The sequence below is a fragment of the Magnolia sinica genome, chromosome 4 (assembly GCF_029962835.1).
Source record: "Magnolia sinica isolate HGM2019 chromosome 4, MsV1, whole genome shotgun sequence".
NCBI classification, from domain to species: domain Eukaryota; kingdom Viridiplantae; phylum Streptophyta; class Magnoliopsida; order Magnoliales; family Magnoliaceae; genus Magnolia; species Magnolia sinica.
The window spans coordinates 49583931-49611876 of record NC_080576.1 but is presented as its reverse complement, the minus strand read 5'-3'; the positions used below and the strand labels follow the sequence as shown (position 1 = coordinate 49611876).

Genomic DNA, 27946 nt, shown 5'->3' with positions numbered 1-27946 from the left:
AACGAATGGGCATACACAAGGTAAACTTTAAAGGGAAACCTAGATCCTAACGTGATGTTATGACAAAGACAATGACTAACCGAGACACCTAATTGGACACACAGAAGACACTATCCTAAAAAATCAGTGAGCTGTCAATCTGAACATACTATTTTGAAATTTCAATGATAGGACAATTGGACATTACCAATCTGAAAATTCAGCAATAGTACAATCTGAAAACACTAACTGAAAATTCAGCAATAGCATAATCTGAAAACACAAACTGAAAATTCAGCAATATGATCATAAACTCTATATGCAATGAATGTGCTAACAAATCCAGATGTAAAAGTTCCAACTAGATGCAACACAAATAACCTATGTCTTGGATACCAAATTTGATGCAAGACGCATGCATGTGGCTAAATGGAGAAGCGAGATCAATCAACAAATTAAATTAAGTCATCAAAATCACAAATCATGCCAAAATCATCAAATATCTTAAGAATCCAACATGAAACTATGAATAGTCTATGCCACAATTAACAAACCACGCCATGCATGATCATTGAATACTAGAAATTAGGATCTAATGGATGTAAAAACACCCAATTAGCATAGGAATAGGTCTATTTCAAAAGGGAATGACTATTATTACATAGAGTTTGCTCGATTAGAATGTAGGCTAACCTAGGGTTTGAGGAATTTGGGGGAAAATGTAAAATTAGAGTTTAAACGGTTTAATTGGCTAAGGGATTTTGGGGCATGGGTATTACTTGAGGGGAATTAGGGATTTGAATAATTGGAGGATTGATGTTTTAGGTTAATTAAGGAAATTGGGATTATGGGGTTTGGATGATTTGAGGAAACTTGGAGATTAGGGAATCTAGGGTTAGGGTTAGGGTTTTAGAGAGGAAGGTTAGGGAATCTAGGGTTAGGGTTAGGGTTTTAGGGGTTTGGAAGATTTGAAGAAGAAGCCCACGTACATCTTCCTAGTGCAAGGTCTTTGAAGATGCATCAAATGCATGTGGGGTCTTCAAAACAGTCCACTCGACCCACTCAGGCCCATGTAGTGGTCATCCATCCAGAGGGAAACTGGTGATGATCTCCTCCTCCTCTGGTAGACCCTAAATGGTGCTCTGATGTCCCCATCAATATCTGTCTATATATTATATGTAAATGAGGTTAAAATATGAAACTTTAATTAAAATAATTAGAATTGCTATATGCATGAACGATAATGTATATAGGCAGTTGAAATGGTATTCTTTGCCTCTCTTAAATCATTTCCTTTTAACTAATTCACATATAAATCAGTCGGTCTCTACTAAAAATTTTCACCTTCTACTCAATTTTGTCAATGGGTGGCAACCACCAATCTTTATTTCAAATGTCCCCATTTTTTTTTAAATAAAACATGTTTAATTGTAAACAATGTGTTTAATTTGGTTTGCCCAAAAAAAAAGAGTTTTTTAACCCATCTTCCATCTTCTGAAATATACAGAGCTTTAAATGTTTGATCAATTATACAAGCTTTTTATTTTTAAAAATACCGAGTTTAAACAAAGTTTTTGCAAACAGAGGTGTTGAGAGGCGTAGTCTAATCTTTGGGAATTGTTTTCCTTTGTTGTCAGATTTCTTCTTTCTAATAAAATCAGAGTTACTGGTAAAAAAATCAACCTTTCTCAAAATAACAATTAATAATTAATAAAGATAATAATTTACTAAAATATGGATTTAAAAATAATAACATACTTGGATTCCTTAAGTCAAATGAACTTGGTCAAGTATAACATGGGCATCATTTATGCTCTATCGACAAGGATACAAGCCCAACAACTGTAAAAGTGCACAATAATATTCATTTAAGGATATTTTAATTTTTACATGGAAAATAATTAAGGTGAAGATTCGTTGTTGATTCTAAAATTTTGGGAAACATTTGTATATAAGCATTACAAAAAAATATTGTACTATATTAGTAGTATTGCCTTTGAAGAAACGTAACTCTGCCTAGTTGCAATGGCACCAACCAAACCCCAGCCTGGGCGGATATAACTTTTGACAAGCAATCTTGAGAATTCATGTACAAATTTTGTAAAACGACATTCGTGAAGTTGACTTGAAAAAGCTAGGACAAAGCTATGTTGATGATGATGATGATATGCCGATGACATGATCTTTTTACCAGTGTTTTAAATAGCGCATAGCGTATAACGTAGCATTTGGCCCTTTGTAGCATATAGCGTAAGCTACACGATACTTAATATTTTTTTAATTAAAATAATACAAATTTTTGATAAATTTGACAAAGTGCATAATTCCTATGAGTTTTTATGGCAAATCTAAATCGTCAACCACAAATTTCCATGCAAAATCTATAGCTCTTTGCCGTCAGACATCTCTAAGTATGACCTCTTTTTTATTATTATTATTGAAACATCACAAATTCACAATATGGACCAAAATTTGGATGGTTTGGATAGATATAAGTACTCTATCCACGATATGGACCACAATTTAGATGGTCTATATTGATCTAATGTACTGCCACGTGTGATGGGGATGAGTCACCACCATTTTAAAATAGGTGTTGAACTAGCATAGAAGAAAAACTAAAAAAGAAAAAGGAGATTTTAGGTAGCACATGCTACGCTACATGTAGCGTAATGCTAAATGCTCTGTAGCTTACACTACTAGGGAGCTACGCTACGTGCTACGAGTGTTACCGAAAACACTGCTTTTTACAAACATGTTAATAATCGGACTTCTAGAAGTCATCATGTCTATAATAGACAAATTACACAAATACCAAGCCAACAAAGTTGTATCAACCCAATGATTCCATGGTACCAAAAAAAAAAAAAAAAAAAAAAAAAAAAAAAAAAAAAAAAAGATGAAGAAGAAGAAGAAAGAGAATCACAGTATTATTTTATAGCACATTATTGCTAGCTAGGTTGCATGCAAGTTATTAAAAAACGGTTATGTAAAACACATAAAAGCACCCACAGTTACCATTACATGATGGCCATAACGATTGTTATGTAACCCTTTTTTTGGAAACCATGGTTGCATGAGCTCATGTTTAAAATATCATCCCATAAGACTCAGTTTCAGCCAAGTTGTATTGATTTTGGTTGGAAGTAGTGTTCGAACTATCGGTTTCGCGTTACTTATCGCACCTTTGGGATACAGATACATATCAGTTATCACATGGAATATATCAGTTGTATCGCGTAATGTATCGCTATTGTTGGAAACATGGGGAAATTGGTCGATTTTTTCAATGAAACTTCAGTGATTGTTAAAAAAGACATCAACATACACTTATAAATCAAAACATTACAAAAAATAAGGGCATATAATAGGTTTTCTTTGTATGGGGTCCTAATATATGTGTTGTCTAACTAAATTAATGCAAGTATATTCAAAGTCTATTCATATAATTTATAAATGTAAGAAGATGCATGGAAACAAAAGCAATACATTCAAAAGCAAAAGAAGAATCATTAGATTAGGTTACATGCATGTTTGATTTTATGTTTGGACACAAGGATTGCAACCGATTTGCTAGAAAGTGGGAAATTTTGATTTTATTTTTTTTTTTCAATTTACCACAACTCGGCTCATCTCCTCCAAATCTCAAAATTGAAGCTCCCAATCCATTTTTTTTATGAAAAACCATGGATTTGTAACAATATGACACTGATTTTAACATGATTTATAGAAAAAAAAAAAAAGGATCAAAAATCGAATATGATCACCGGATCGAACATGTGAGATATATCGCACTACTAGCGAGTTTCGTATCGCACAGGTGGGATACAAGATTGATCGTGGGATATATCGGCCAATATCGTCGATATTTAAAACACTAGTTGGAAGCAGTCCGAATCAAACTAGGGGTGGAAATGGGTGGGGTCAGCCTCTGCGTCAACTAACCAACTTGCTTTTGATGCAGGTTTGGACCAAGCTAAATTCGTGGAGGATTGCGCTTGGGTTAGAAGTGGCTTGTTTAAGTAAATTGGTCAGCCTCGGGTTGAGCCCTACCAAACTCGACCCAACCATATAGATTATCAATGGGTTGGGTCGAATGACCTGACCCATCCCGAACAAAACTCAAAAGAAATTAATTGACAGTAAGAATAAATATGCACACATCATGTATGTATGTTTGTACATATCTACTAATTGGGCAAGGTTGGGCGTGGCTTTAACCCCATATTTCATTCTTAAACCTAAGTGTGGTTGTGCAGCTCGAGTCATTCGAGCCAAACCCGAGTACAATTAAATGTGTTGGGTCTAGTTAGGCTTGCACTTGATGAATTTTAAGTGTGTTGGGTCGAGCAACAGGATAACGGGTCACGTGTCGGGTTCAAGACGGAATTCTTACTTGTTTGGTAAACAGGTGGGGCTTGGGCTGATCCCAACCCAAACCAAACCCAATGCCCCATAGGTCACACCCCCGCTACAAGAAATTCCCTAGAGTCAGTCCAATTCATCCAATGCTTGGAAGAGTAGCACCAAGTCTACCTGGTTTCATCCTTGTCAAGGTGAGTCATGTGGATCGATTTGTCATGGTTCTGACACACCCTCAATTAATTAAAAATAAATAAATTGAAAGGGAGAGGGAAAGAGAGGTATTTGGGGTTTCATAGGTTTTTGTGTGTGTGTGTGTGGGTGTAAGAAGGTCTCAAGTCCGAATGGTTGGACCATAGTTTACAGTCCATTGATTGGATAACTTCCAACCAGTTAAGTGCCTGTGAAATCCAATCCTCCTAATAGGTTGGGGCCACCATGAGGATCACCTAATGCAAAAAATCAGCCCTATCTACTCATCAAGTGAGCCACACCATAGAAAACAGTGTATAGCCATTGATAAATAGAAAAATAAAAGTATGGTCCACTTGATCAGTTGATAGGGCTGATTTTTACATGAAATGTTCCTCATGGTGTGGCCGATCTATTGAACAAGTTGGATGTCTAATGTACCTAGCAAGTTAGAAGTAATCCGCTAGGCGGACCATAACCTATGGTCATATATATAGGCATGCTCACCTGCGCACCTACGCACTTTTGCACATGTGTCATGGGCTCAAAATCCAAACGGTCCATGTGATGCAACACCCCATGAAGCCCCCGGGGACCAATTTTCACCTTGATCCAAAACTCTGGTGGGCCATAGCAATGAGAGATGCAAATCAAGGGAGGAAATTGTTTTCTTTTCCCGTGGCCCACTAAAGTTTTGGATCATGGTAATAGTTGGGTCTCGGGGGTTTCATGGGTTGTTACATCACATGGACCGTTTAGATTTTGGGCTCACATCACTTGTGATGAGTTCTCAAAAAATTCTCACGAGAACACGTTAGAACTAGTGCACGACTGAGCATTGGGCTATATATATATATATATATATATATAACCATTGAGTGGATAACTTCCAACCTGTTAAGTGCTTTTGAAATCCAATCCTCCTAATAGATTGGGCCCACCATGAGGATCACCTAATGCAAAACTCAACCCTATCTAAGTCACACCATAGAAAACAGTGTATAGCCATTAATAAATAGAAAAATAAAAGTATGGTCCAATTGACCAATTGATAGGGCTGATTTTTACATGAAATGTTCCTCATGGTGTGACCAATCTATTGAACAAGTTGAATGTCTTATGTACTAGGCAAGTTAGAAGTAATTTGCTAGGTGGACCATAACCTATGGTTATACACACACACACACACACACACACACACACACACACACACATATATCCCAATGCTTAGTTGCGCACTGGTTCTCATGAGTTCTCGTGAGAACTTTTTGAGAACTCATGACACGCAATGTGAACCCAAAATCTGAATGGTCCACGCAATGCAGCACCCCATGAAACCTCCAAGGCCCAACTTTTACCTTGATCCAAAACTTTAGTGGGCCATGATAAAAGAAAATAGTTTCCTTCCTTAACTTGCATCTCTCTTTGCTATGGCCCACCAGAGTTTTGGATCAGGGTGAAAATTGGTCCCCGAGGGTTTCATGGGGTGCCACATCACATGGACAGTTCGGATTTTGGGTCCATGACACGTATGCAAAGGTGCGCAGGTGAGCATGCCTCTCTGTGTGTGTGTGTGGATAGAGAGAGAGAGAGGTTCCCTCCATCAAAATCACTGTTTTTCTGTCAGGCCACATGCGGGGTGACAAACAATGGCTTCATCCATCAAAATCTCTCTTTTTCTAGTAGTACATCTCTCTTTTCTCTCTCGCTTCAACGCCATTACCATGAGTGGTTGCAAGTCTCTCTCTCTCTCTCTCTCTCTCTCTCTCTCTCTCTCTCTCTCTCTCACACACACACACACACACAAGGAAAACTTTGATTCTTGCATAGTGCAATGGTCGATACACAAGCACAAAAAGATTGTCCATGTCGCATACAAAACACTCAAATTAAATCGGCCAAACTCTGGGCCTTTTTTTTTTAGACGGATCTTAAATAAAAAGTTACACTGGTCTGATTTTATAACAGGAATATTGGTAGAAACTTAATGGACGGTCAAAATGAAAATAATTCAATCCTATGAGTTCAACAACCAATGTACATTAATCAGAGTTCAGGATATCTCAATCAATCTGACTTTTGGATTATGACCTATCTACAGTGTCCCACGATTTGGGCAGTTTACTTTAAGCTAATGTAGGTCATACCTGCACCTTTTAAGTGTGTGTGTGTGTGTGTGTGCGTGTGTCAACCGTCAAACTCTTTCAAAGTATCAAATAACTCCCCCTATTTCATATAGGGTATCCAGTGGGGAGAGACCCCTCTTCCATTTAGAGAGAGAGAGAGAGAGAGAGAGAGATTATTCTCATTTATCTTAGTTTTTCCAGAATTTTACGATTTTAAATTACTTAAATATTTTTTTACTAATTTTGGTTTCTTTCTTCCAACTTGTCCAGTTTTTTGGACGAGTAGTACCTGTTTCATAGGTACATATTGGTTTTGACCCAGAAGAGTCGCATTCCGAAACTGATATTCCTTGCATGAGCTATAATATCATGAGAACTTGAGTTGAAAACAATATGTTAAAGGCAAAATACACAAGTATCAGAAAACAGTAGCTAGGTATTAGCAATGACATAATTTTTAAGTCCGAGAAAGTAAACCAATTTACCTCAGCTCGCAGTCTTTGCACCTCTTCTTTAAGCATCTTATCTGATTCAGTTGAGCCTTGTTCCAAAGTCATGGCAATGGGAGTCATAGATCTCAATTTAGGAGGGCTCTTGTGTCCATAAGCAGGTGAAACAGCAGATAATTCTTCTCTTGGCGGAGGAACAAACATCATAGAATTTTCTCTATCAGAAGTATTAAATAGCGGGGGACATGCCACCTGGCCCCATCGTGGAGGTGTGCTCAACAAAGGTGAAACAGGATCTAGAGACTGCTGGTTGCTTCCGTCAGTGCATTTGATTTCTTCATGAATCGACAACTTAGGTGAAAATATATGCGACCGTGCAGATGTCGGTTCTTCCCTCTCTACTTTCGGGTTGGAGGACGGCTTACGCGTTGCTAAGGGCGGCCTTGGACTCGGGGCTTCCTGCCTTAGCCTAGAATCCACATGGTTTCTCAACTGAGCAAAGCATGGATCACAGACCCGATACTGCTTGCTTTTGTTTGGTGCTAAAGATGCATTCATGGCCTTCTTACTGCTACACGCATGGCAGAATACAAGACCACAATTATAACAGTTATGTTTTTTCCTAGTAAACCCAAAAAGCATTCGGCATCCACTACAAACGGATTGGTCACTACTAGAGATGGATTTGTGTAAGCAAATAGCAGCTGTGAAACTTGACCCACAAACAATGCTAAGAACCTGCCTATCTTTCAAAGCTTCCACCAAAGATGGAGAACTTCTATCTTCAATATCACCTAATCCTAGCCTTCCATTTGCACCCATTCCCCAAGCATAAACACTGCCCTTTGTTGTCAAGACTGATACATGATATGATCCCGACGAGATCTCCTTCACAAATTCCCCTTTGAGATTCCCTTCGACAATGGCAACAGATTTATCTTCAGCTAGCGGATTTCCAAGCTGACCATGCACGGCGCTTCCCATGGTACAGACCATGCCTGTAACCGTCAGTGCAACAGTCAGCATTCTTCCACAGGACACTTGAATGAAATCGTGATCCACAAGTGATGCAACGCATGTAGGGAGAAGCTTCTTTTCTTTATCCAAATGCCCGAGTCTTCCTTTATCACCATCACCCCATGTAAACAATTTCCCACCAGGAGAATTACCCTTGAAACGATCGACCATTATTTCCACTATGGCAGCGGTATGCCATGGCCCACATGCAACGGACTTTACTCTTAACCCTCTCAGAGATTTGACTTCTCTTGGTTGGGAAGTGCTTTCAAGATTCCCGTGCCCAAGAACACCAAACATTCCATCCCCATATGTAAATAACTGCCCGGAGGAGGACACAACTGCTGTATGCCACTCCCCACATGCAACACCCGATATACATATGCCATCAAAGGGGCCTGCAACTCTACGAGGCAACCACCAGCTTCTGTTACTTCCGTCGCCTAAATGGCCATCAACATGACCACACTCACCCCACGTATAAAGCTCGCCAGATAGAGTCAGTGCGCATGTGTGGTATTCGCCGCAGGCAATCGATTCTACATGGACGTCGGTAAGGGATTCAACAATCTTGGGAAGAGATACATCCATATTGATTTTGTGCCCAAGCCGTCCGCCTTTCTCCTCTCCCCAACAGAAGACCTCCCCCTGTCTTGTAACTAAGGCAGCATGTTTACCACCGCAAGAGATGTTCCGCACATCCAACATGCTGGTAGATTCCAGTAATTTGGGCAGTAATGCATCAGATCGTGTGTCATAAGAAGTAGATCTGTCCAAACCACCACCTAAGATCCCTCCTATCCCCTCTCCCCACATCAACACATCCCTCAGAACATCGTCCTTGCCTGTCGAAGGAGGCCAGTGATTGGAGGAGCTGAATGCACTGGGCAAACTCATTCTATATCCATTGTCAGGGTAAGATTCTCTCACCTTCTCTTGGAAATAGCCATTCTGTGAATTTGGGGAAGGCGGAATCACATCCATTACCGTTTGCTCATTTGATGAACTTCTTGGTCCTGATGAATAAAGACTATCAGAGGAATATAACAAACCGTCTGAAATACCCCTCTCCGCTAGAGGCCGTGGACTCCCGCATAAGCTGCGCACCTTCAGAGGGTAGCATTATGCGAAAATCAGGATATGGTCAGGTGTAATTTATAAGATAGAGATGAACTACGATCTCAACTCAAATGAATAAAACCATCGATGATGAATATCTATTTGCATGATACTAATTGAAACCTTGATACCTTACACAAATCAATCACTAAAGGAGATAGTTCAGCAATTACCACCAAATGTTTTCAAGGACAAACAACCAGATTAAGGAAGAGGAATTATATGATCCTTAACTGAGGATTTGCTAAGTGATCATGGTGATTTGATGGGCATCACTATCAATGAACCATAGTATTAAATAAAATTAAAATTAAAAATTAAAAATACTTATCATAAATTTTTAAGGTGCCCAATTAGTTGCTATAAGGCTTAGATGATGATGATGATGATAGTTTTCATTGGTGGCCTGAAATGGTCAAAGAATGGATGGATAGGATCTTCCAATCCAGATGGATAGACCATCTAGGTGAAGCCCAAAAATTGGACTGATCACCGAAGCATGGGCCCCACTTATACATACAAAACCAAAGGATGCCATGCAAATCAACAGGTGGAGGATCGTATAATTCCTTTTAAAAAATAGCATTATCATCCCTAAAGAACTTCTAGAATAATGGACAAAAGTCGTCTTCTAAACCTGTGAAAGTGTTGGCGAGTCCTCCAGAAGTCCTAGATTATGCTTCCTTCGGGCATGACCAATCGGGCTATTGACACAACTATGTGCCCCTCTGCCGTGTCTTAGATTAGCCAATTGCTTGGAATGATGAGATCTGGATACCAAGGCCGTCAAGCCTATAAACCAAGATTCAGCCTGATCTTTGTCCTTGCAGATCTAAGTAACAGATATAGAAGACATGAAATTGAAAATGTAAATAGACAAAACCCAAGTTCAAAATAATGAAAACAGCATATCGCTACTTAATAAAATTAATAGATCAGGCTACATTTGAGAGTTCCCAGTTCCCAAGGCAGACAGGACAGACTAGTTGTAGTGCCAAAAAGCAAGTAAGATGTGTTTGGAACCTTCCTGCACATATCTCACTTGTCATTTGGTGAAGAAAGGCAAGAAAACGGAAGTTTGCTTGATGCACAAAATGCCAAGCCTACCGTGTTTGCTCGGATGCCCTGCCAATGGCAATTTGGCAGTACATCTAGATGCACCCTTCATACTTCAAGGTACAGAAGAAATACAATCATGAAGTTTTCACCAGAGAATTAAGTTTTACGGTCACCAAGAGAAGATAAGATGAAATAGTACCAGATCGAGCGATCTTTCACCATTCGCATACACGAGCGAAAAGGACTGACACTCCTTTTCTGGTTGAAGTTGCCGCTGGAAATTTACCTACAAACATGTTGCGCACATCTCACATTTAAATGCATAAAGCATTATATAAAGACTGAAACACTCAAAGACTAAGCATTCAAATTTAATTTGAATGATATAACATACAGTCCGCTGTCCTGGGATTATCTTTGTCACTGAATTCAACTTCAATAGCTTTTCCTCCTTCCCAGAATACCAGATTAACACCTTCTCATCCTGGAACCCAAGAGATTTTCGTTATGCATGAATTGATCCAGGGCATCCCAAAACACAACATATTGAGGTAATAAACATAAGAGTAAGAAGGGTTTAGGATGTCAAGCTCACTAGTTTAAATATTACAGAACTCCCTCTATTAACCAATATCATAAAAACTAATGATCTCTAATATTAAATAATTTTTTGAGGAACCAACTCAGAATCAATGGTTAATAATCCTTCAAAAAAGAAAAAAGAATCAATGGTAAATAATTGATAATCCGTAATATCTACTGATAATGATACTCTAGTCCTAGAGGCAATTTTTCCGTAAGCATATTTATACTCCTATATGTATATTTGTTAATTTTAGACAGAAATATTTCTAGATGAAAGGAGGAGAAGCACCCTGATAACTATTTACAAGAACAAACGACATTCCTAAGGTTGCACCAACCACTAAGGGATCAAATTTATGAGACGCGCTATGAAGCTCCGAGGGAGGGTGGTGGAACAAAGACCAAGAGAAGAAGGAAGGGTACTAGATACTCCATCTGGTTTTCATGCAGAGAGATCCACAATAAAAGCTATTTTCTACTTCAACAATTGATGAAGATTTAAACCGAAGAGGAGGAATTGAAAATGGTTGTTATTGACCTAGAAAGAGCAGACAGTACAGTAAAGTACCTAGGGAGGTTATTTGGTGCGTGACGAGTAAGAAATGGGTCTGAGAAGATATGCCGACATCATTAAAGACATATGAGGGTGCAACAACATTAGGAGTCCCCAACTCCTAGAGAGATTAATGGCTTTGTGGTGAGATAGATTCATTTCAAGTGGCAATGAGTCCCCAATTCCATTAGGAGTCCATATTAAGCCCTTACCTTTCCACACTTATTATAGATGAATTACAATCAATGTCCAAAATGGGGTCCCTCTTTGTATGTTGTTCGCCAATGATGCAATTTCGGTTGATAAGACTATAGAGGGGAATAATGCTAAACTAGAAGTTTGGGGGAAGCCCTTTGAATCTAGAACTCTAAAAATAAAAATAGGAATAACAATGGAGCATTGTTCAGAGTATTCCCAATATTATCTATATCTCCAGATCGGCGATACCGTATTCCCGATATTATCTGTATCTCCAGATCGGCGATACCAATAATGCTGGTAGTATAAAAAATTCCAAGTATCCGCGATATATCGCTAAGTATCATCAATGTATCAATATCGTCAATATTTTTACTATGTAAATTCCATCTGTCACTTGTTTCGCCAATGTATCGATACAATACACCAATATTTTCAATCTGTGTAAATTCCAGGTGTCGCTTCTATCACCAATGTATCAGCGATATTTCAATAATATAGCCAATGTATCGATATAATTAGTTTCGTAAGCTGCCCAAAAGAATACAAATGCCATAGGAGCCATGTAAGTGCCCAGGGAAACAAGTCAAGAAATTTTAAAATTAAGAAAATAATAAAAACATGAAGAAAGGCAAAAGGGATAAAAACAAATTCATGTGTCAGACACCAACAACAAAATATAGATAAAACATTTCAACTATTTATGGACATTCAAGCTAAGGGATCAGTGCTAACCATCATGAAGAACAACAAAGACAAGAACCATTAAAGGAGGGAAATGGAATTTCCATAACAGAGCCAACAAAATAAATCCTAGCTGTCCATGGAAAACCAGGATGTCAAAAATAAGTAATTGTTTGGCAATGGCAGAGCTAATGTATATCAAAGGTCATTGCCTTTAGAAATATAATTTACCAGATCCCATATTGACCTGCTTCAGTGAATTGAATAACGTAGAATAGAAAGATGAAAAAGAAAGGGCACAATGGACAGCTTATCACAATACGTATGGTAATGGCGGAGCTAATGCATATCAAAGGTCATTGCCTTTAGAAAGCTTGTATGATCTGAATTTTTCTTAACTAATACTTCAAGTTTTTCACTTAGCCTATAGTGAACAGTGTTAGCACTTCACAACTGCCATTACTGGACAAGGATCCAAGTATAATCCTCTGATGAAGTAAATTCTTTCATGTTTTGGGCCTTCTATTAGTTACCAGACTAGTGTCAACTAACGAAGTAAATTCAGATTCAAGGGCAGGGAGCAAGAATGATTTTCAGGCTTTCAGGTTTATGCATAGTTCTGAAACTCGACAATGCAACTCAACACGACAGTCCAGCTGAGTTGGGTTAGCTTGGAGACTCAATCAAGTCTTCATATGGCTTACTCAGTATAATTAAACACAAAAGAAAATATACAATCAATTTAATTATTCAAAAATATGAAGAGGAAGCCTTAGGTCCTGAATTATGTACAAGGCCCATCATTCAGTGATCCTGAATTAGTTTTTTTTTTCTAGCCTAACTTTTCTATTCATGCTGAAAGAAAAGAGTTTACATGATCCATAGCAGAGTCAAGAAGGCAGAATCAAGGAGATAACGAAGATAATTCACATGCACATACTCTGTGCACTGGCACACATGTACCTCTGTCTTAAGTCATCAAACAATGGGTCCATATTTGGAAGATTCTAACCAAACCCTTCGGAATTTTGGCCCCCCTTCACACTTGGGGCGTGTTTGGAAAGAGGTGAAACCAAGGAAAAGAAGTTCTTTACTCTCAACATGAGATTTAGATCTGATCAAATAGTGCATCCAAACATAGCCTAAGGAATACAATAAGCCGTGATTCCAGGTGTCGCTTCTGACCTTTGATATTCATAGCTTATTGAAGAAAACAGGTTAAATGGTGCATCTCCAATCTTCTGGTTTAATGGCTAAGGTGTTGGATTCTTCAATAGCCCCATTCTCTCACACCAGGGCAGCTGGAAAGAAGCCCAAACTACCAACTACAGTTTTTTTTCTTGAAAGAAAACTGAATTTTATCAAAGAGAAATAGGATACAAGATTACGATAGAGTAAATGATGTGTCGATCATGACCGTCCCAAGTCACTCCGTGTTTCACAAGACAATCAACCACCTCATTCATCTCACACAAAACAATTGAGAAAGATATACACAACCGCAGAATAAGGGCTCGAATCTCCAATATAACAAAAGCTAATTTCCATGGCCCATGGTGCTGTTAGACACCTCACATACCTTGTATATCTTGTTACCTTGTATATCTTATTTCTATACATAGGAGATACTGCGTTTACTTCTTTCCTTGTATAGACGGTTGTAATCTCTATATATTCAACCCCATTGGGTTGTCTCAAATACACAAAAAATCTTCTGCATCTCTCAGTTTTCATGGTATCAGAGCCAAGTTGATCCGAAACCGTCCGTGCGTCGTCCGTTCATCACCTCTGCTGCGTCTGGCAAGTGCCTCTGCTCATCCGACCGCCCCTGCGTCGTCCGGCCGCTTAAACCACGCCGTCCGACCGCCCCTGCTGCATCGTCCGGCCATTCCGCTGCGATCGGACATTGTTCCTGCTCATCCGACCTCCCCTGCGTCGTCCGACTGTCCCTGTTGCGACATCCTGCGACCCTTCTGCTTCAGATCTGCTCGTCCGACCCTGCTGCGTCGTCCGGTCGTCCCCACTCGCATCTGCTCACCTCTGCGCCTCTGTCCCTGTGCTCCTCTGCTCATCCCTGCTCGTCCGACCAGCTCTTGCTCGTCCGACAGCCCCTGCTCGGCCTCTGCTCGTCCAAATCAAGGTTCAGATCCAACCCACTCTGCTCGTCCAGATCCTGTTCGGCCAGATTCAACCTTTGCTCATCCAGATCCAGATCCCTTGCTGTACGGTACATCCAAGATTCAACCTCTGCTCATCCAGAGCCAGATCTCTTGCTGTACGGTATATCTGAAACTTGTGTATTCCATTACTTCAGATCAATCAATGGATAAGGACTCTTCACGTACAGAAGCCCCACGTTGTAGTTTTGATGGTACCAACTATTCTTTATGGGCCATCCATTTTAAGAACTTCCTCAAGGGTCGTGGTTTGTGGGGACTACTGGATGGATTTGTTACTATCCCCACAGATGCCGCCAAATTAGATGATTAGGAAATAAACAATGGACGGATTATTACATGGATTCTCGATTCGGTCGATCGGTCCATTGTTGTTGGACTCGCGCCTCATCGCACTGCTAAGGCGATGTGGGAACATCTCCAGTCGATTTATCAACAGAGTAATGTGGCCCGGTTATACCGTCTGGAACGGGATCTTGTTACCCTTACTCAGGGTAACGACAATATTCAATCATTTTACTCCAAAATTGTCACAATTTGGACAGAGATGACTATGATGGATCCAACATTTCTTCATGACTTTAAAATATTCCAAACTATGCGCGAGAGTGCGCAAGTTCGTCAATTTCTTATGAAGCTACGTCCGGAATTTGAGCATTGTCGGGCTGCTCTCTTGAACCGTAGCCCTACTCCTTCATTGAATTCGGTTATTAATGATTTATTGGCTGAGGAACAACGACTGAAAGTTCTCTCAACTCCGGGCTCATCTGATATGGTGCTTGCTGTGTCCACAACTCCACCAACACGTGGTTCTGGTTCCTCTCCCTTGACTTGTCGCGGGTGCAACAAGGTGGGACATGTTGTCGCTCAATGCAAGGAATGGTGTGCTTATTGTCGACGGACTGGTCATGGTATTCAGGACTGCCGTACACGAGCTTATGCATCTTCTTTCGGCCGTGGACGTGGTGGCCGTGGTCGTGGTCGTGGTCGTGCTCTCTCTGCTACGGCTAGCACTTTCGCCTGGGTCATCCACATTCGGATCGGTTACTTCAGTTAATTTCATCTGGCATGTTAGGGAATATTTCTCTTAATAAAAATGATTTGGATTACTCTTGTTCTTCCTGTTGTCTTTCAAAAAGTAAGTGTATTTCCTTTTCTTTAAGTACTACAAAAACATCTTCTATGTTTGAACTTATGCATACAGATGTTTAGGGTCCATCACCAATTATGTCCCTCTCTGGGTTATGATACTATGTTATATTCATTGATGATTTCACACGGTACACTTGGATTTACTTTCTGCAATCAAAGTCACAGGTTTTTGAAAAATTCAAGTTATTTCACTCTATGGTAGAGACTCAGTTTCGGGTTCCAGTTCAAACTCTCCGCTCTGACTCAGGGGGGGAATATCTCTCAACCGAATTTCGTACCTTTCTTCAAGGTCATGGGATTATTCATCAGACCACCTGTTCTGATACTCCACAACAAAATGGGGTGGCTGAACGGAAAAATCGTCATATTATTGAAACTGCCAACACTCTGATGACAGCTATGAATGTTCCTCGCTCTTTCTGGGCGGAAGCCATGTTACATTCAATCTACTTGATTAACCAGATGCCAACCAAAGTTCTGAATGGTAAATCTCCCTACTTTGTTCTCACCAGCTTACCTCCTGCATATTCCACACTCCGTGTGTTTGGTTGTATTTGTTATGTTCACCTGGCTTCACGTGAACGTAATAAACTATCTCCAAAATCGATCAAATGTATGTACTTGGGATTTGGGGAAACTCAAAAAGGTTTTCGATGTTATGATCCTGTTTCTCGTCGTGTTCGGGTTTCACGACATGTTGTTTTTCTTGAACATATTGTCTTTCATTCATCTCTTCCTCCTCCGCACACTCCAAACTCTTCTGGTCTAACCACCTTTCCTGATATTCCGTTTGCCTCGAGTACTCTCCCTCGTCCATTGCAGGTATACTCACGTCGACCACGTACAAATCCACCACCTATTACTCAACCTGAACCTACTGTACCTGTTGCGGATCCTGAACCTACCTCGATACGTCGTTCTGCTCGTGAACATCGAGCGCCTGATCGCTTGATATGCTCTATGTCTGCCATGAATGCTACTCTGGATACTATCTCTATTCCTACTCCATATTCTCAAGCAGCCACTCATGATTGTTGGAAGAAGGCTATGACAGAAGAACTTGCGGCATTGGATGATAACCATACGTGGGAGATTGTCCCTCGACCCACTGACCAACAGCTAATTGGTAGCAAATGGATTTATTCTGTAAAGCTCAAGTCTGATGGATCATTGGATCGATACAAGGCTCAACTTGTCGCTCAGGGATACAAACAGGAATACGGAATTGATTACGATGAGACTTTCGCTCCTGTGGCCAAGATGAAAACTGTTCGTACTCTTCTGGCTATATCTTCTGTTCACTCATGGCCACTCTCTCAGATGGATGTGAAAAATGCCTTTCTTCATGGAGACCTCCAAGAAACCGTATATTTGAAACCTCCTCCTGTCTCTTTAATTCCTGACAATAAGGTATGCCGCTTAAAGAAAGCCCTGTACGGCCTCAAACAGGCACCGCGGGCATGGTTCCAACGCTTTCACGATGTGGTTACAGGTGCTGGCTTCACTCAAAGTGGTCATGACCCATCCTTATTTTTGCGCACCACTGCTCATGGCATTGTTATTGTTCTGGTTTATGTTGATGACCTCCTACTAACTGGTAGCGATGCTACTGGCATTTCGGCTTTAAAGGAAGTTCTGCAATCATCATTCAAGATGAAAGACCTTGGCCATCTTACATATTTTCTTGGACTTGAATTTTCACGTTCCAACCGTGGGATTCTGGTCAGCCAGCGTAAATATACTAAGGATCTTCTCACCTTAGCATCACTGACGGATCAGAAGATGGTTCAGACTCCTTTAGAACTTAACGTTCACTATGGTCCTGATGATAGTGATTTACTTGCACGGCCCGATTTATACCGCCGTCTGGTTGGGAGTCTGGTTTACTTAACTATGACTCGCCCTGATATTGCCTACGCTGTCCAAGTTGTCAGTCAGTTTGTTTCTGATCCTCGGACTCTTCATATGACTGCGGTGTTGCGCATCCTACGGTACCTTCGTGGAACTCTAGATCGATCTCTGTTCTTGTCCTCCACGGCGACTCTAGACCTTCGTGCTTTTTCGGATGCTGATTGGGCCGGATGCGCTCTCACGCGAAGATCTACTACTGGCTACTGTGTTTTTCTCGGCACTTCTCTCATATCTTGGAAGTGTAAGAAGCAGGCCACTGTTTCCAAATCAAGTACAGAAGCCGAGTATCGGGCGATGTCCGCTGCGTGTAGTGAGCTTGTCTGGTTACGTGGACTTATTTCAGACTTGGGCATTCCTCTACCGAATTCTACTCCACTCCATGTCAATAATCTCAGTGCTATTCAGATCGCCTCTAACCCAGTTTTTCATGAACGAACGAAGCATATTGAAGTTGACTGTCACTTTATTCGTGAGAAATTTCAGTCTGGGCTCATTTCTCTTCCACATGTGGCATCCCATGATCAGATTGCTGACATTTTCACCAAATCACTTACGTCTGCACGTCACTCGTTTCTTGTTGGCAAACTATTACTTGTCGATGACCAGCATTAGTTTGAGGAGGGATGTTAGACACCTCACATACCTTGTATATCTTGTTACCTTGTATATCTTATTTCTATAGATAGGAGATACTGCGTTTACTTCTTTCCTTGTATAGACGGTTGTAATCTCTATATATTCAACCCCATTGGGTTGTCTCAAATACACAGAAAATCTTCTGCATCTCTCAGTTTTCAGGTGCACTAAAGAAGTCCACTTAATGACATAATCTCCTACAAAACCAAAGCCCCCGAATAGCCAAGTACAAAAATACGCAACCTCTCACAAAGAGCATGAACCTCTGCTTCGTTTGAACTATTCACACCAAAAGGTTTGGAAATCATCTTCAGAATCTAACCCCCAGCATTTCTCAGAACTCCTCCACATCCTGATGAACCTCAATTCCATCAAAGTTAAGCTCCCATGCAATAATCAGAGGAGGTTTCCACTAAGCTTTGGCTTTTTGCTCCTTAGCTCCATCTTGAAGGTGGGCCTCCAATCCTGGAAAAGTCAGTTCCCAAGGCACCCTTAAACTCTGGAAAAACAATGCCCAACTGGTTATCATGGATAGATTCTACTTTTGATCATTTACACTAGGGTAACAATGCTTTCAAAGTCTTTTTCCAACCTCCACTCTCAACTCTAGTTGGCGAAACCTTCTATAAGAAGGTGGCCCGCGTATGCTTTAGAATCTTGGGTGATTCATTGAGAAGTAAGACCATAGAAAAGCTTGCTTTTCACTCATATCTATCTATTTATCTACTCACACCCATTGGAAATGCTAACATCCCCACCTTCACGAGAAGGTTAGCAACATCCAAAAAGCTTTTAGCTAACACATGGGATAGCTCATTGATCAAATCTGTCCATTGATTTGACCACCAGAGGTAAGCCATGGTAAAATCACACAGAACGGATGATCCTATACCTTTGACTGTCGGCCATCTCGTATTCTTGTTACAACCATCCATCTTTTATGAAGCATAGACCAAATGATTAGCCTCATCAAACTGAAGTGCTTCTTTGGATTCATAAGCAATCAATGGTGGGGCCTATTGAATAGATTCAAGAGGCTTCAAGATGATGATTGTCCTATTTTGCTTCTCACCCACCTTTTTTTTTTTTTTTTTGTTCTTTTTTTTAGGAAGGTGGATGCAGTGTTTTAAATATCGACGATATCAGCCAATATATCCTAAGATATATCTTGTATGCCACCTGTGTCATACGAAACGCATAGGTAGTGCCGATATATCCCACCTATTCAATCCAATGAGCATTTTCAATTTTCGATCCATGTTTTTGTTGTAAATCACGTTAAACCGGTGTCAAATGGTTATAAATCTATGATTCTTCATGTTTTCCATGAAAAATTATGGATTTGGAACTTCGATTTTGAGATCTTGGGAAGTTGGGTCAAGTTGCGGAAAATTGAGAAAAATCAAAATTTCTCAATTTCTCGAAAATCAGTTGCAATCTTTGTATCTAAACACAAAATTAAACATGTATGTAACCTGATCTAGTGATTCTTCTTTTGCTTTTGAATGCATTGCTTGTGTTTCTATACATACCTTCTTATGTTTATAAATTATATAAATAGACTTTGAATATACTTGCATCAGTTCAATTGGAAAGCGCATATATTACGACCCCATACAAAGGAAACCCCTCTTATGTGCACTTCTTTTTTTTTTTTGTAATGTTTTGATTTCTAAGTGTGTATTGATGTCTTTTTCAACAATCACCAATGTTTCATTGAAAAAATTGACCAATTTCCCGATGTTCCCATGTTTCCCAACAACAGCGATACATCACGCGATACAACCAATATATCCGATGCGATAATTGATGTGTATCCATATCCCAAGGGTGCGATACATTAAGTAATAACAATATTTAAAACATTGGGTGGATGTAACCAGCTCGAGCTTTTTATATTCTCTACATGATCATGACTATTCATTTTTCTTGATACTAACCAGATGGTTGAGATCATCCAATTGGCATGATTTTTTCACAAGGGAATGAATGAATGGACAAGCTAGATTAATGATTGGACATGCCACACATCATTTAAAAGGCTTTGGAAAGGTTGTTAACAGCCCCATGAAGGTTATGGACGACCAAGATAATTATATAAGAGTTAGGTCCAATCGACGATTTGGTCCATTTATACCTAGGGCTCATCATGGATCCAATATGGTTATAAAGCATCACTTTCATCAAGTCATCCTAACCATCCCATCCAGGGCTTAGAGAACGAATGAATATAAATAAAGAAGGCCATCTTAATAATGAAGTTGATCATTCAATCGATATGATAGTGGTAGACCTAATGGACAGTTAAGGCCGGTTGATTGGATTGCCCGGTGTCCTGACTGGAGTCAACTCCACCACTATCAAGTTAACTTCATGCGATCATTTTCCTGAATTGTGGAACATGCATGCTTCTTTCTTGGAGCATTTGACGTCGGTTTATTCATATGTCAACCCAAGTCCATCCAGAATTGAAAGTGTTGTGATAAATGATAAAGGACATATCTTCTTGTCATTTTTTCCAATCCATGCAAGGACGTCGGTTCCATTAAAGCGGAGGTCTAACTCTCCGCAAGCATTTGAGAATTTTCACCAACTCTCAGTTATGGGCCTTGGTGATGGAAGTTGATCCTCATAATGTCTCTCTCATCAAAGCCAAAGCTATGGAAACTTGTCTTTGTTATTTCCAACATAAGATCTCTCACTATTTGCAATCGTGATCAATGTTCCAAGGAAGGCAATTGAGAAATCTGATTCCCTCATGAAAGATCCTTGCCCCTTCTGTAATCTCTAGTGTTTCCTTTTTTCCTAATAAAATGCAGTTTCATTCAAGAAAATAACAATAATTCATTAAAATTGGAGTCTTCTTGTCACACGGAACATGCATCATCTTCGGTTTTGAGAAGTTCCCAATCTGTAAAACTTGGTGGGCCTAGAAGCATTAATTTGGGCAACGCGTATTGCAGGGGTTTTCTACTTCTTTGATGAGGTTAGTTGTCAACAAGGTGAGGATTAGATATTGTCAGAAGATGAGGATCCAAAACATGGATTCAATGTTTTCACTTTGCACTTTAACCAAGGGTATTCTATCTAGGTGAAAGCAATAAGATTTGAGGTGGAGGTAGAAACTCCAGAAAGAATTCAGTCAATGCACGGGGATGCATCAGCCTTTTGCCCACATTTCAGTTTGTTCAGATCACTAATGAATTCATTTCCACAAGTTGGCAGACAATGTGGAACATATTGATTAATCTCATCGTCAAGTTCCTCTCTATCTACATGTGAAGACAGCTGCCTATGGGCATTCTTAGGCTTTTTGGGCTCTTTCCTGGTTTTACCTCCTTTATGGGTTTCCTTCAAACCAAACTTTCCTCACAAAGTAGATAGACCGACTACCTAATGAATCCACTTTCAATAACAAATTTTCTCAAGGCTGAAGCTTACAAATTGGTAAAGGAAAGCTTCACAAGATAATGGTTCAGCCATGGATTGGAACGGAGAAAAACAGTGAAAAGGTCAACAAGATATCTCAAACTGATGTACGAGCAACTCAGCAGGACAAATGAAAGGCGCTTCTTTTCCTATCATGCTGCTAAAACCTTTTGTTGATTAATTCGATGATTACTAATTTAGTACTCCAGTCATTGGCATGATATATACCAACGCATGCATGCATATAGAGAAATTCTCACATTCAACCAGTTGGACAACAAAGTTATGGTCCACCCTGCGGATAACTTTCAACATGTCATGTGCATGCAATGCCCAACCCATCCAATAGGTTCGTCCTACCATGAGGATCCCCTTGTGTAAAAATCAGTCCCATCCATTTACCAGGTGGACCAGGCTTGCATTTTATTATTTATTCGTGGCTAGATATTATTTTTTGTGGTATGGCCCACTTATTGAGTGGATGCAGCTGATTTTCACACAAGGTGAACATCGTGGCAGGGCCAATATATTGGAGGGGATAGATGCCATACGGACATAATAGGTTGGAAGTTATCCACTGGGTGGAAGTAACTCGTTATCTAACTGGTTGGATGTGAGCATATTATTTAGGGAATTTAACAAAAAACTACCTAATTAATATGAAATTTACATTCCGGTACCTTTTTCAAAAAGCTACCTAATCTGTATAACTATCATTCTCACCGCAGCCTGAGAGAAAATGGGTCAGGCTTAGGTGGGCCCCACCATGATGTTTATATAAAATTCACCCCGACCATCAGGTGATTCATCCCATGTTAGGCCAAGGGGCAAAAAATCAGTTACATCTATGATTCAGTCAGACCACATGATTAGAAACAGTGTACAGGGCAACAATCACCCTCCAAACTATTTCCATTAGTGTGGCCAACGTGAATCACGGATAGGTATGATTTTTGGGCCACAGGAATAAACTTTTGTTTGGTATCTAATGGTTGAAGTGAATTTCATATAACAATCATAGTGGGCCCTGTAAAAATCAAGGGTGGATGTCTCCCTCCCAATTGTTTCCTTTGGTGTGGCCCACCAGAATAATAGGACAGCCTAATTTTTTGTTTCTGGGCCTAATATGGGACTAAACATCTAATGGTCGGAGCGGATCTTACATGAACACCACGGTGGGGCCTATCAATATCAAGAGTTGCCTCCTATTACAATTCCTTTTTTTAATTACTCTTCTCCATACACTTGTAAGGGACATAAGGAATTGGTTTTTGGTGGGTCCCAGCATGACGTGTATGCAAAATCCACTCCAACCATTAGATGTGTAATCCCAATTTAGGCATAAAGCCAAAAACTCAAGCTAACTTGTGATTCAGGTGGGCCACATCGAATAAAATAGTTGGGAGAGATGTCCACCCTTGATTTTTACAGGGCCCACTATGATGATTGTATGAAATCCACTCCAACCATTAGATGCCACACCAAAATTTTGGCCCAGGACCTAAAAATCAGGCTCGTCCATAATTCAAGAGGGTCATACCAAGGGAAATAGTTTGGAGGGAGATCATTGTGTTGTATATTGTTTCCAACCATGTGGTCCACCTAAACCACGGATGCAGGTTATTTTTCGACCCTTAGCCTAACATGAGGTGATACACCGGTAGTTGGGGTGGATTTTATATCAACATCATGGTGGGGCCCACACAAGCAACCGCCCCATTTGATCGAACACCCATCCACAGCCACCAAACCCACCGTTAAAGGAATGCAACAGAAGGTAGTGGAATGATAACTATAAGGATTAATGAGGTAGCTTTTTTAAAGCCTTTTCCACAAAGGTACCAAAATGTAAATTCCTTATTAATTAGGTAGTTTTTTTTTGGTAAAATTCCCTATTATTTATCTATTTATCCACACGCACACGTACAAGCACGCATGCACACACACTTTTAATTGACACTTGGATGCCCAATCATCAATCGGGACGGTTCATTCGATAATACCATTGGGAGTAAGCCATGATGCAAGAATCATGCTGATTGGATGATCCCAACCCTATGAATGAGGCCAATTTGTTCCAATTGTCTACTTTTTATGAGCCATAAATCACATGGCTAGAATCATCCAACGTAAATACTACTTTGGAATCATAAGCAATACAAAGTGGGGTCTATCATATAGATGGTTCAAGATGATAATTGGACCTATCCTGTTTCTCCATTCAATCATGACTTTCCATTTTCTGTGCTATTGATCTGATGCTTAGGATTACCCAATTGATGTGATTTTTGCACCATGGCTTGTCCCTAGTTATATGAAAGAAAGATGGTTGAGATTGATGATCCAGCATCCTCGTGTGGGGGACGTTGGCAAAGTCCTCAAACCTTTTAAGTGGCACATGAGGACCTATTGTCGATCCGAATTGTCCATTCAATCATACAACTAGAAGCAAGCCATGGTGCAAAAATTATGTCAATCAGGTGGTCCCAAGTTTCCAATCAATAGCATGAAAATGGACGGTAAGGATTGACCAGAGAAACAAAATACAAAAATAGAGCCAATCATCATCCTAAAACCTCGTAAACAACGGACAATTTTAACAAATTGGCCCCATTGAAAGGGTTAGGATCATCCAATCAGCGTGATTCTTACACCATGGCTTGCTCCTAGTTTTGTGAATAAATGTATGGTCCAGATCGACAATAGGTCACCCATGTGCCGTTTAAACAGTTTGGGGACGTTGCTAACATCCCCATAAAGGTGGAGACATTAGCAAAACCCTGTGTATCTCTGTGTCTGTGTGTGTGTACGTGTCCTTGTCATCTGCACGAATATAACACCAGGAACATGGAACCTGTTAACAAACTTGTGAAAGCACTAGATCATTTCAATTTTCAGAGGAGCTTACCGTGGATAGCCTGAAAGGACAGAACTTGGGCTTCCCTCTCCGTCCATACTTCAAAAGATGTGCCCCCTTCTTCAAGGCCACAATTGCCTTCACAAATTGCAATAACTTTTTTAGAAAAAATACATTTTGCTGGCAGGTAACCTTGTCGAAACTTTTACCTCTTAAAACAACTAGAAACAGAAAAAATATCTCACTTAAACTGAGACTGAAAGATAATTTTACAGAAGTTTAGGACAATAGAATAAGAGAATTCCATGACTAAAATAAACAGTTTCAAATGACTTTGAACACCAAAAAAAAAAAAAAAAAGTCTCAGCAGAATTATCACACCGAATTGGAGTTCTTCAAATGTAAGAAGAACACCAATTTGAAGAGATGCACCTAAAAGATGAAGTAAAAAATTATAAAAAATAAAATAAAAAATAAAATAAAAAATAAAAGCGATACCAAAATTTAATGGTTCAGAAAATGTTCTAAAAGCAGAATGTGTTGCAAGGTCTATTGTGCAATGAAACTTGCATTAATGTAATTTGGTGCCACACAAGAGTTTCTAATCATCTATCAAACTGCAGATTTATCTGATCTGTATGCAATATTTTGCATAGGATGTTTGTATATAATACATATAGGATGCAGTGCATTGCACGATGTAGTGTTCATGTGCCCCGACCTATACATACTAAACATTCTTCATCACATAGCTGTATCCATGCCTCTGCATCATACTTATCTATATTGAAAAATATGCTGTTTCAAGGAAGAAGATTATGTCCTCTCCTATCCAAAATGGTAGAAAAATATCAAAGGAATGCTTCTGAAGGAAACAATACAAAACAAACCCAATTCCAAATTCATAAATATTGCTGATATGAAATCATGTGGATTGCATTGATCTACTCTATAAAGGAGAAAAATTCAAATCAAAACATCCACTTAGCTTCAGTCCCATTTCAATTCAAATCATCCCAAGGAAAAAAAAAAAAAAAAACTCTGAAGTGCAAACTGAATTTGAATAACACCAGATTACGAAAACAAGCGCCACGTTAAACTTTGGTTGTGTGTCCATTATCAGACTTGATGGACTATATTTCCGCAGGATATGATCATTGATAGAGTGGAATGGCAGACCATGATTGTGTAGCCAACCACAACTAGTTGAGATAAGTCTTAGATGATGATGATGATGATGTGTATCCATTATCATGTATAAAATACTGTTCATGGTATTGATGCTGCCTTCCACTAATAATAAATTTGAGCCAGTCGTCCAATGTACAAGTATCCATGCAGCCAACCCACACTGTCCAAATTGGGGGCCCAATTTCAAGCAGAGCATAGCCTGAAAATCACAGTGATGGATCATTGGAATGGATGATATTGGCCATCCAATTCCTCACCATCAAACCCGATTTCAAAAGGAAAATAGCCATTCAAATTCAATGATTAAGATCATCCAATCAGTGTTATTAACATGATGCAGGTCATCCAAAATGGGGTGAACTGTCTGATTTTTCACGCTTGAACATGAAGATCACCATGGATGATTTGCCACAGTTTAGTAAGCCAGAGCAATCTCTTCCGAATGAATGAGAAATCAATCTCAATGGAAAATAATAATAATAATAATAATAATTTCCAAACCCTGAAACTAATGACAAATATCTTTTCAATCCCCTTAATCCACTACGACAGAAATCCCTACACTATAAAAATTTTAAATTATAAAAATAAAATAAAAATAAATAAATAAATAAATTTAAAAAAAAAAAACACTTTGATTCAGTCCCACATTGCATCCATTCATCCGACCAAGAAAAAGAAAGAGAAAAAGGACCCAGAAAAAAAAAAAAAAAAAAAAAAAAAACAGAGCAATACCCACTTGAGAACAGCATCCGAATATCCTCCCTCTCCCCTTTTGCTCTGAATTTCCAAAGCCAAATCCATTTTAAAAACCAACCCATTTCCTAGAACTCCACCAAAAGAAAAACTGAGAGAGAGAGAGATCCTGATACTTCTGAATTTCTAAAACTCCAAATCCATTTCATAAACCAACCAATTTCCCAAACTCCACAAAAAGAAAAAACTTCGAGAGAGAGAGGAGAGATCCTGATATCTTCATTCAAACCCAGCTCAATTTTAAATAATAATAATAAATAAAAATAAAAATAAAAAGAACATTGCATGTCTTCCAAGAGATTTTAAAAAGAAAAAAGAAAAAAGAAAAAAGAAAAAAAAAAAGGACATATTGGTTTTTTTTCTAAGAGATGAGCATTGCAAGACGGACCTTTTCAATCCCTCTATCTAGAGGAAGAGGAGGAGTTCTTGAGATGAACTTTTCATCCATTTCTCTCTTTCCTGATATTAATAGCTAAAAGAAGGCAATGAGGCTGGCTTCATTTACATGGGAGAAATAAAAGGAGGAGACAGTCAGAGCAGAAAGAGAAGGCTTTGGTTTCCTGAAAAGTAAACCTTAGGAGAATGTGATAAGATGAGAAATGCAGCTGCAACTGTTCTGCAGCAGAAACACACACAGAAAGAGAAAGAGAGGCGTAGAGAGGGAAGTATTGGAGTAGCAAGCAAAGAACGGGAGAGAATAATAAAGATTTTTCTTCTTCTTCTTCTTCTTTTTTTCCAGATTTTGAAAGAGGTGTCTATTCCATTCCATAATAATATCGATTTCCTGGTATCTATTCCTGCTCCTGCTTGCTTCGTGTTTCGTGCCCCTGCACGTGTGCATCACCAGCGTTTTGCTAGTCAGGGAGAGGACTTGATACTCTGGGCTAGTTGGATGGTTGATAGTCAGGCGCGGATTATTTGTTAGCTTGGCATACGCTACAACTCAAATAAAATAAACAGTTAAAAGTCCCCGAATCAGATTAGTAGAGCATCCTATTCCAACCGTGCAACAAACGTCTGCCAATCCTATCGGCGGGGTCATTAGATAAGTGCCATTTTTATTTTATTTTTTCATGTATCATATATCTGAATTGGGACCCACATTTTTGACTGCTACCTGAATGACACGACGCGTGCAGAATTTCCTAAAGCCTGTGTATGATCATCACATTCTACCCGAGCGACAGTTTTTCTCTTTATCCATCTCCACCTTTCTTTACAAGAATCAAGGTTTAAAGCATGGTTTAACCAACGCCGTAACACCAGTGGTTTCTTCACTGGAATGTTTAGTGGTACCAAATATCTTAGGGCGTGTTTGGCTGGACCGATCCCATGGGATTTGGTGGGATGGGATCAATTTTAAGGTAATGATGGTGGTGTCAGTGGATTGTCTTAAGATGCATGGGATTGCTTATATCCGGACAAGATCACTGGGTTTGTTTGGCACGCCCTGTATATCCCGGGATTTTACCTTCCAATCCATCCAACCAAGGGATAGGATCAATTTTAAGGTA

At 39.5% G+C, this 27946-nt stretch overlaps 1 protein-coding gene across 2 annotated transcripts in view; it reads right to left on the bottom strand.

The window, feature by feature from the left end:
* The window catches only part of LOC131243096 (PH, RCC1 and FYVE domains-containing protein 1), a 33036-nt gene extending 5701 nt beyond the window's left edge, over positions 1 to 27335 (bottom strand). Inside the window, exons 1-6 of one of the 2 annotated variants that reach the window (XM_058242190.1) lie at positions 26821 to 27335; positions 24537 to 24623; positions 10698 to 10787; positions 10503 to 10589; positions 9882 to 10076; positions 7145 to 9232 (exon numbers count right to left, since the gene is read on the bottom strand). In XM_058242190.1, coding sequence (XP_058098173.1) covers positions 7145 to 9232; positions 9882 to 10076; positions 10503 to 10589; positions 10698 to 10787; positions 24537 to 24623; positions 26821 to 26880 — 2607 coding nt within the window. In that variant the 5' untranslated portion in view covers positions 26881 to 27335. The remainder of the gene's footprint in view (positions 1 to 7144; positions 9233 to 9881; positions 10077 to 10502; positions 10590 to 10697; positions 10788 to 24536; positions 24624 to 26820) is intronic. The other variant, XM_058242191.1, reaches the window with a different exon arrangement.
* Between the last annotated feature and the right edge of the window lie 611 nt (positions 27336 to 27946).